At 42.5% G+C, this 10,770-nt stretch overlaps 1 protein-coding gene across 1 annotated transcript; it reads left to right on the forward strand.

Moving 5' to 3' along the window:
* The first annotated feature begins 3,635 nt into the window (after nucleotides 1–3,635).
* Nucleotides 3,636–6,794, forward strand: LOC119292190. The gene has a single exon (XM_037571024.1). The coding sequence runs from the start codon at nucleotides 3,658–3,660 to the stop codon at nucleotides 6,568–6,570; it is 2,913 nt and encodes a 970-aa protein (XP_037426921.1). The 5' UTR covers nucleotides 3,636–3,657; the 3' UTR covers nucleotides 6,571–6,794.
* The last annotated feature ends 3,976 nt before the right edge of the window (nucleotides 6,795–10,770 follow it).

Here is a 10,770-nt window from a genome sequence, read left to right on the forward strand (position 1 = left end):
AATCGCGAGCAGTCACCATGGGTAACGATATTTCCATCAACTATATATTGATATATAGATTCTGGAGAATCATATAACCGGAAGTCTACAAATGTCAACATACATTTCTCAACTAGATTGCAAAACATTTCACATGATTCAGGTCCAAAGACCATGGCCATGGCAAAGTGTGAACAACACTCAGACTGAACTCAAGCAAAGGGTATAATCTAGATAGAAATCATCTTGCTCAATAATGGGAAGGTATTCATAAGCAATACCTACACCAGTTTTCTTCTGGAAACAGAATTGAGAACAAAAGAGGTGGTGAAACAAAGAGCAAGTATTGTAGCACAAGGGTTCACACAGATACCCAACTATTCTCCAGAGGTGGAATCTCTTTCCGATAACTTATATTATTGGCAGTACAAAATCATCTATCTCTGCAGTTGATAGATGTAGTGATCACATATCCATGTGGATCACTAGATTCAGACATATATGATTGATTTTCGATGGAATCTCAATTCTGAATCGAAATACAAAATGCCACATACATTGTGTAAAATCAGTAAGTTATCATATGACTTATTATTGTCGGTACATATGGTACAAATGACGTAGTGAGATCCTTATACACAAGGATTACTCCTACTATGATGATTATCCACTAATTAATCTAGGTTAATTATTTTTAACAGAAACCACGGGGAAGTGGGAACACATTACACATGGCAGAGAGTAAAAAAAAGGGGGTTAAAGTGCGGTGAGCCCCACAAAAGGTTGTCTGATCCGCATGTGAACTACCCGGGGAACGGTGAAGTGATGCCCTGACAGAGTATTTAGAAATTGACCAAGGAAGAGGCAAGTCGTTGCCTAGCTGACCAAACCTGGCACCAAACCTCACAAACCAGCATCTGAACTAGCATTTGTCTTCAAGAACCAAGATCCAGGAGACAAAGCATCGAGGTACACAACGAATCAAGGAGGAAAAGGAGGCTGCAAGTGTAAGGAGAAGGGCAGGATCAGCCGCAGCCAGCAGAATCAGGAGAGCGCCAGGGAAGTCAAGGAAGAATATCAAGAAAAGAGTCGCAGGCCAAGCATCCTCCCGAACCAGATTTAGATACCATCAAGTACAGGTAAAGCCTTGTATTTAAGTACGCCATGAATAGTGCTTTTCTTTTTGTCTTGAGAAAATGAATACTGTTTGCTTGACCATAAAGGTAGTATGATTCGAGTTAAACGCCATTGTCCTTCTCTAGGACATCCTCTGTTTTTCCTTGTCAGCAGGTTCATGCCTCATATCCACACACACACTCCAGATTGTAGTGTCATCATAAAATAGGGGATGCATACTATCAAAAATGCACATAAAAATTAAGAGTTCAGTAAAGGGAGTAATCTTGGTTACAGGATATGAAGGGATGACTAGTTTTTATGCATAGATATGTAGCAGCACCTGTTATCATGCAAATAGAATCAGGTTTAGAGCCCTAATCATGGCAGCTACAAATCTAGAGTAAATCCATCTTTTATTTTCAGTAGAGGTCCTGCAGGACACCACCTGCTACACAAGCAGATTGCTATAAGGAATCACCTTTCCCAAGGACACCACCTGCTAGCTTATACTACATCTCTGCTGATTTAAGACTTCACACTCATGCCCATCTCTGAAATACAGTAAGCACTTATTCTGAAGCTTGGAACTGCTGTAGTGGTGCACTAGCATGCGAGTATCTTGTTTGCATGTTTTTCCTAATAATAAAGTGCAAAAAATAGGAAATTAATTGAAACATACTGCCTTGAAATCCGAGATAAGGAGCTGTAGGTTTGATTTTCAGTTAAGAGTAGCAAATGTACTGTATGTGCAGCATCATCTTTTAGATCATCAAAAGTAGAATTCATGTTCAGGTTCATGTCATTGTTCATAACTGATTGTAACATAGACAAAACCCCTTAGTATACATTAGACAACAGATCTACGTATTACTTTGTGGATTAGATTTTGATAGCAAGGAACAGATCTAGCATTTACTCTCTCTTTAAAGTAATATAAGGTATTTTAGATCACTAAAGTAGTGATCTAAAAGATCTTATATTGCTTTACAGAAGGAGTACTACGTAACAGACAAATGGTTGCTGACTGAACAAATTCACATGCAACTCCCTGAAATATAATGAGTTCCTTACCTTTTGATAGCAAGGAACAGATCTATCACTGTGGATTAGATTTTGGTTACATGCTTGGCTGTGTGAAGTGTACAACAAAAAAAAGACTAAGCTGACCCATGCTAAGCCTACAAAGAAGACCCTGTTGTGGACTTGACCAATTATTTGTAGTTGAGCTTCATATTCAAGTTCCAGCCGAAGAACTAGGACCCATATACACCGTCTTCAGTCTTTATAACAGGACCATTTGTTCACACTTTGGCTTAGGTTTTCTTTAGGATTATTCAAACTATGTAGTTCAGGTTCAGACCAAATTCCCTCAAACCAGCTTCATAAATGACTTAACCTTGCCATGGAGTAAATAAGTTTAGTATCCCAAGTAGCACCCTATTTTGAACTGTACAACATATGAGCAGGTTACTAGAATGTGCACATGGTAAATGATCAGGTCGACCGATAAATGAGCAGGTTACTAGTTTAGTCTTTCATCTAGCAATTACCATATATGTGACTAAATTAGCAATACTGTTGGAGTCAGTACAGGAAGCATATGCTGCACCAATACAGAAAGTTGTGCGTTTCTTTTATCCATTTATTTCAGAGTAAAACAAAAACAGAAACTCAGTTACGAACTACAATTCTGTTAAACCATTTCAGCTCATCTGTACATGATATGGGAAAAACTTTAAGGGCTTCTTTGATTCAAATGAATTGCATAGGATTTTTTGAGGACTTGAATCCTTAAGAATTTTTCCCGTGTAGGTCCTTTGATTCATAGTATGAAAGGAATCCTTTTGATTTTTTTTGTAAGGAATCCCCTCCAGTCTTTTTTGGAGGAATGTTTCCATCCACCCAAACCTCTTTTTTTATTTCCTTTGCTGTTACTGCGGTGCATCAAACACTCGTTGGTGCAAATTCCTGAGGTTTTATATTTCCATAGGATCCATGTGTACATACCATTCCAATCTTGTCTTTTTCTTATTCCTGTATTTTAGAAATCCAGCGAATCAAAGAAGCCCTAAATGAAGATAATAAGATCAAGGTAATTTGAGATCATAAACATGTAAATCCTTAACCTCTAGAAATACTTCAAAGTCAATTGGTACTTAGCAATCTTTTTAAATTTTGCTATTAGTGATCAAAATTATAAACAGTTCGACAGTCTAGATTACTATTGTTTATGAAGTCATTGTTTTTGAAACTTTGATTTCTGGTATTATGGAACTACAAGATTGGACATTTGAAGAAATATTTGTCGCTCAAAGTATTATAATTTTGCTAGAACACAGAAATATGTTACAGTAGGAATCGCGGCCAGCGGTGGCATCAGGGGACTAGATTGGTGTTTAAAACGACAACATTTCTGTTTATTAATAATATAACAACATGTGTAATCTAGAGTTATTCAAATATTAGTAGTACATAAAGAATGGCGACTATACTTGATTTATAACATATTTTGAAAAATCATTGTCAGGGGGCGTCGCACAAACCAGAAAGGGGAAAAACATGGTGAAGGCTAGCGAACTTGTGAAATGGTCCTTAGTATTTGAAAATAGTGACAGCGCGGCGCTTATGAGAATTGAGTTCCTAGTTGTGGCTATTGCAGCTATCTTCCTCCTGATGTCATTCTTGGACATGTACCGTCGTCAGTGCCGCCACTCCGCCATCAAGTACCTCTTACTTGTCCTCGACGCCATAAGTGATTCCTCATTCATCTACACAATTGGACTGATGCAGAGTGCGCCCTTCAAGAAAGATCTGTTTTCAATATGGGCGCTGGTATTGGTCAACCTCCGGTTCAATGCTTGCTTCATCTCAGCATACGGCATCCCTGACCAAGACAACAGCCGCATAACCGAGGGCGCCAGGGTGATGTCACTTCTAGGGGTGGCCTTCTTAATCGGCACACAGAACAGTCAGTTTAAGCATCCGATCTGGGTGCTCTGGGCAATGCAGCAAGTGAGAAGTAAATACCTAATAGTTGCATACAATAAAGCGACAGGATCCTTCTTGCACGGTCGGAGCTCGCCACTTCTGACAGCATATATGGGTACCGATGCTGGTATCTGTAAGGAGGGGAATCCGACCACAATGAACGAGTACAAGTACTTGGTCTCTGGAGATCAGGATCAGAAGGTCAAACTGCAGGCCCCTGAGTATAAATTTTATCTGAAAGTTGAGTCAGAGGGAGATCAGGAGCAGAAGGCGCCTTGGTATAAATTGTATCTGAACCTTTCAAAAACAATTTTTGGTCTGAAAGTTGAGTCAGAGGGGCGGTTCATCACTCTTGATAAGACTTGGGAGCAGCTCAAAAACCAGCATTCAGACACCGATGCAGGGGGCGGCCAACGATCATGGGCCAAAGACCTGTGCCTGTCCTTTGCACTATACCGACTACTCCGTTGCAGATTTGACGACTTACCCCTGCCAGACGAGAGCCTTACAAGCACCAGAAAATTAATGTATGAAATTATTGGCAAGAAGGACGAAGATTTGTCTACACAAACAGACCATCATACTCAGGGAGCATTCAACGGAGATTTGCCTACACAAACAGACCACCATACTGAGAGAGCATTCAGCGGAGATTTGCCTGCACAAACAGACCACCATGCTGAGAGAGCATTCAGCGCAGATTTGCCTGCACAAACAGACCACCACGCTGAGAGAGCATTCAGCGCAGATTTGCCTGCACAAACAGACCACCACGCTGAGAGAGCATTCAGCGCAGATTTGCCTGCACAAACAGACCACCATGCTGAGAGAGCATTCAGAGGAGATTTGCCTGCACAAATAGACCATGCTGAGAGAGCATTCAGAATTGCTAAGTTGGAGCTTGCGTTCCTCAACGACTACTTCTACACAAGATACCCCATCCTTTTTTGGCGCGGCTTCCCACTGATTTTTGCTTGGTACCCTCTCCTGACCATTGCTCTCATCGCTTGGCTTGGAAGGGACATCCACAAACTCTACAAGCCTAAGGTGGGAGAAACTGCCCACGTCGTGCACGGGGTCAACGTTGATCTCATCATCACATGGATATTCATGTGCATTATCGTGCTGAAGGAGTCTTGGAAGGTGGTCACCTACTTGCTGTCTGATTGGACTAAGGTGATGCTGCTGTGCGAATACAGTTCGCGCACCCTGAAGTGTATTCCACAGTGGCTGTGGGAGTTCTTAGTTCGGATCTTGTGCACACCAAGATGTAGAATTGTGCGCCGTTGGCACAATAAGATCGGTCAGTATGAATTCTTGCAGTCATTTGGTCACAATCCTAGGAACATTTTTTACTGGTTAAGCCTTGGCTTGGTCCCAAAAGAAATTAGAGGTGCAAAAGTAGGCAGCCCAACGGAGCTGCCAGAGGATGTGAGAGCCGCCGTTCTCAAGTCACTTTGCTCATTAGATCTTAAGCAGAACTCACTAAAGTCAGACCTGCCGACTGATGTTAAGCAGTTCAACTTCGAGTGGACTTTCAAACTGGGTACATGGTGCCACAGCATTCTTGTGTGGCATATAGCAACAAGCCTGTGTGAGATTGAGCTTGCTCAACGCTACAACACAAGCTTAACGACTTCTGAATTACTGTGTGCAATCAAGACTGCTCTCAATTGTTTCTCCTCCCAGCCATATCTTATAAAGGAAGACAGAATTGAAGGGTGGCTCCGAGCTAATTATATAGCCGCCAACAGTATATCACGCTACTGCGCCTATCTGCTTGTTATAGAACCAGATTTGCTACCTGACAGTTTCTTAACTGCCGATGACTTATTCAGAAACACCGTCGATGAGGCTTTAGATATCCTGAAAGGCTGTGACACCCTGCAAAGCATATACAGAAGGCTGATTCGAGGAGTGCCTCAACAAGACGATCAAAAAATGGACAGATTAAGGACCCATCCCAATACGATACTTGCGAGTGCTGCACGCCTTGCTTGGTCTCTGATTCATGAGATCCCAGATGAAGTAGTTCGCTGGAAGGTCCTCGCAGAAGTCTGGGCCGATATACTGGTACACACAGCCCCCTCATGGAATGCCTCGGCTCACAAGAAATGCCTTGCAACAGGTAGTGAGTTCATAACTCATATATGGGTCATTCTTTCTCATTGCAACGTCCACAGCAGCAAGCGCTGGCCATACCAAGAACCCCCACAGGATGACGATGACGACGACAACCAAGCAAGTGAACGGCAAGAAGTGGGAGCGCCAGCGCCATCACAGGAACCGACTGTGGCTGGTGATGGACTGTTGGCACAGGAAGGGCCAGCGAGGGTTCTGTCAAATGGAGCACTACAAGAACAAGACCAAACATCAAGTCCAACTCTAGGACAGCATTTAACCACAAATGGCCAACAACTTGCTCAGAAAGAAACAGAAGAACACAATGAAATACAAGAGGTCAGAGCCGATTGGAAAGGATGACACATCTCATTTGCATAATTGAATATTAATGTTCAAAAATGTCATCGATGTACTTTTCTTGCCCCTTTTCAGAAAGATTGTATGAGTCCTTCGCAGTGACCACATTAACTGCTTCTCAGCGTTGAACATGTATGGGATTTATCTCTGAATTCTAGTTTATGGGATTTATCTCTGAATTCTATGTCTGTATGTTGAACTATCAAGTGAATGCCCTCTTGGAAAAGGAAATAACTAAATGATTTCATATTTGCAAGTATTAATTATCCCTACCTATGCAAGTGCGACCAGATTTTTTTTTAAGTCCTTGTGAAAGAGTTTCATATCTAAGGGTTGTGATAGGCTTGGCGAGCCAACGTAAAAACTAGCCAGTCTTTTGGGTATGAAACCCATTTGGGCGAGAGTAGTACTAGGATGGGTGACCTCCTGGGAAGTCCTCGTGAAAGGGTTTCATATCTAGCCTACCCCAACTTGTTTGGGATCAAAGGCTTCGTAAGTAAGTAAGTAAGTCTAATGTGACCCGCCGCCACTGAGCTTCTTTGGTTAGTGAAGTTTCTTAACACTGATTTGTCTACAACTGCAACTAGGAGTACAAGCCTGTTGCTGTTCCAAACGACATAAATTCACTATTCCTGGGAAAGCAAGTCGATTTTACTTTTGAATGGTCTTAGTGCCGAGTTCAGGCATTTCCAGCAGGTATCCTGTTAATGCCCCGAACTCACCCTTCTTCTTTCCATCTCCTATTGTAGTGTGTTAGGTGCCTGTTGTTGTAACAGCCGTTGGCGTGGTGGGTTGAGAGGTTAAGTAGTTCTGTGGCAAGAGAGCTAGGCTGCTGTCTTTTGGCCACTCTGAATGCTAGCTGTAGCTTCTAATGTGGTCTGGTTGTATAGCGTTATCTGCCATGGAATCGATAGATAGGTGAAAAGGTGTTAGTTTAGTGTGTATCTGTCAAAGACCTGGCTTCAGATATGGTGCTTACACCTTCAGGCAAAAGCGGAGGTCTGAGACAAGAATCGGTGGGCCAGAATCGACCACCTGACAGGCATTTTGCGAGACATTGTGTATGTGTATGTGTATGTGTATGTGTATGTGTATGTGTATGTGTATGTGCATGTGCATGTGTGTGTATTGGGGTGTGTAGCTGCCGCGCCTCTTGTTGTAGCGTGGTGGGTCGTGAGATTAAGCACTTCCATGGCGAGAGAGGCTGCTGTCTTTTGGCCAGGCTTGTATAACTGAATCCCCATTCTCTGCTTCTATCCTGTTCTCATTGCTGCTGTATCCTAGTCCAGGTCAGTATCACCTTCCATTGGACAGGCCATGTGTGGGTAATACTATCACTTCCATTGGACAGGACGTGGCGTGGTCTTCAAATGATTCGGGGCTTTTTTCCCCCTCAAGATCAAGTTGGTCTCCTCTAGCAGAGGTAAGTTTGGCATGTCTCTGTTCTGAGAAACAAACTCCGTGTGTATGTTTTCTAGGTGAAACTGCCGTGGCTCGAATCTTCGTCGGCTTATACTTGCACAGGCCATGAGGCAGGTTCGAGGATTAACCATAGCTTCCCGGCCCTTGTGCTGGACCACCGTCCGCCGGCGGAGGCGGCGCAGCACACACAGAGAGAGAAAGAGGAACGGATCAAGAAACGAGCAAGGGCTCAAAATCATCCTCCCGAGCCTACCTACCGTCGGACGAACACCAAAGCAATCCAATCCAACCGGCCGCCGGCGACGCCCCCAAATAAAACCGAAGAAGAAGAGCCGGAGCAGCCATGACGAAATTAATGGCGGCACTTCTGGAAGAACGCGAACTGCCGCCGCGGGGACGGGACCGGAAACCACCCTCGCCCGCGGGCAGAACTCCAGAACTTTTGGCAAACCCTGGGAGGGAGGAGAAAAAAAAACATAAAACAACGAAAATGTTATTTAGCGAACGTTCACTAAGAGGTTGATGCTGGCGAACGCCATCAAGCAGTCCGACCTGGCCGCACGGATCTTGGCGCAAATCCGACGACGCGTCAACTCTCTGAAATGTAAGTGAGCTCCTGGTGAACATCCTTTTTAAATTTTTCCTCAAAATAAGTAATGATCGGGGGGATCGAACTCGCGCTCTCCAGGCATGCAAGGCATCAGTTGGGCTAGAGAGGTTTTTGGTACACTTTTGCGCTCAAACGCATTTTATTTCTTCGAGTTAAATTTTTTATTTCTGTTTTTCATTTAAAAAACATAAATCAAGAAAAAAAAATCATTGTTTGAAAAAACAAAAATCCCTAAATTTTTAGAGGTGATTATTTTTCTAAACTTGCCATGTGCACTTTTTATTATATGTAGGATGGCAATTTCCATGTCTCTTTTAATACCCCCTTGGCAATTTTTTATGAGCATGGAATTTTGATAATTAGTAACATGACATTTTTATTATTAAGAGGATAACATTTTTATTATTAAGTTTAATACGAGGATGATGGTTTTATTATTAACAAGTGGCAATTTTATTTTTTAGAGCATGGAATTTTTATTATTGTTGACATGACATTTTTATTATAAAGAGGATGACATTTTTATTATTAACAGGTGGCATGTTTATGTTGAGAGGATGGAATTTTTATTATTGTTGACATGGCATTTTGCTATAAATAGGATGATATTGTTAATGTCAAGGGGAGGTTATTTTTAATGTTGAGATTGTGTCATTTTATTTACTTTTCATTGCATGGCAGGTTTTTGGGGGGGTTTATCTAGACAAAATATTTTATCTAGAGGATAGCAGTTTTATAAGTAGCGCGTCAAATTTTTTTTCTGAGCATGGAATTTTTATATATTTGTATTTTTTTGTTTATGACATTTTTATATGCAGGGTGGCAGTTTTAAAATTTAGCATGGCAAGAAAAGGATCAGTCCACCTTTTTTGTGTTTTTCAAGTTTTAATATGGCAATTTAAACAAAGAACACTTAAAATGGGCCTTTTGGGTCTCGTGGGGTCGCCCTGGCCTATCCTCATGGTGAACGACCAAAAACGATCGCGGGAAGCCGGGAACTCCTCCTTGGCGAATGAATTGTCAGATACTCCGAAAATTGCGTGCAGCTACCGGGCTCCATGGCTCATGGTATTTGAAAATTTTGACAAACACACTTTCATTGCTAAAAAAATCATAAATCAAATACGTGAAAACATACACACATTTCTAAGGCTCGGTAAAAATCTAAAAATAAATACGTTAGATACAACCCATTGGAGTAGTTGTATGATAGCTTGTTGGTTGATAACATGGACATTTTACCAACAAGACTAACATACAATCTATTGAAGATGCCCTAAACCAGAAAGGAGGTAGTACATTAAAAGAGACTTGTGAAGCCACATTTGATTGTCTAAGAACCGTGAAGCTTTGTGGTCAGATTGAGCGCTGCTATACACACGACATGTGCAACCGAACTTTGAACGATCCTATTGATCCAACCATGGGCACAAGGTGGAGCGCATCCGCCGGATCAAGCATCGTCCACTCATCGTGCAATGAGCATCGGCTGCACAGTAGTTCCGTTGTTGTATAGCAACTCTAGCAGACCCCGCATCCCGTCAGCCCGCAGAACGCATTTGCAGTTCACGCAAAACTGCTTTTGCGGGTCGGCGCGGGTTGGCACAGATGCAGACCCCCCAAACGGATCCGTAAAAAAATATATTCACGGAATATGCTTTTTTTACGGGTCGGCTATGCAGGTTCTGCTCGGACACCACCGTGGTGACCCGCAAACAGATAAACCGCAAATCTCGCATTTAACATAGAATTTCACAAACAAGTTCAAATTCAAATGACATAAACAGTTTTACGCGCAAATAGAAGCCAAGTTCATTACGGCTAATGCAAAAGAGGGCCCTGCAAAAGGTTTGCGTCCATGTCCGGCATTATCTTGATCGATCTTCACTCCGCGCCATCTAGTCCACCTTGGAGTTCATCGGCGCCACCGAATCCACCTCCGGCGTTTGTTCCAACTCCCGCACCGAAATCATCCATATTGCCACCATATGAAGCGGAGGAAACATCACCGGAACTGTAGCACGGATCGGCCGACGCCACCATTCTTCTCTTCAAGATTTCTCTCCTTGCCATATCATGCCATGTTTTGGTGGGGTCGTCCATATCATTGCGGTTCATTGACATGATCTTGTTCTCTTCGGCGAGTAACATGGACATAGATTTGTTTTCGG

Source organism: Triticum dicoccoides, chromosome 1A (assembly GCF_002162155.2).
Source record: "Triticum dicoccoides isolate Atlit2015 ecotype Zavitan chromosome 1A, WEW_v2.0, whole genome shotgun sequence".
NCBI classification, from domain to species: domain Eukaryota; kingdom Viridiplantae; phylum Streptophyta; class Magnoliopsida; order Poales; family Poaceae; genus Triticum; species Triticum dicoccoides.

What these genes read in the sequence shown, in the direction of transcription:
- LOC119292190 (XM_037571024.1), top strand. Translation starts at nt 3,658, where the DNA reads ATGGTGAAGGCTAGCGAACTTGTGAAATGGTCCTTAGTATTTGAAAAT.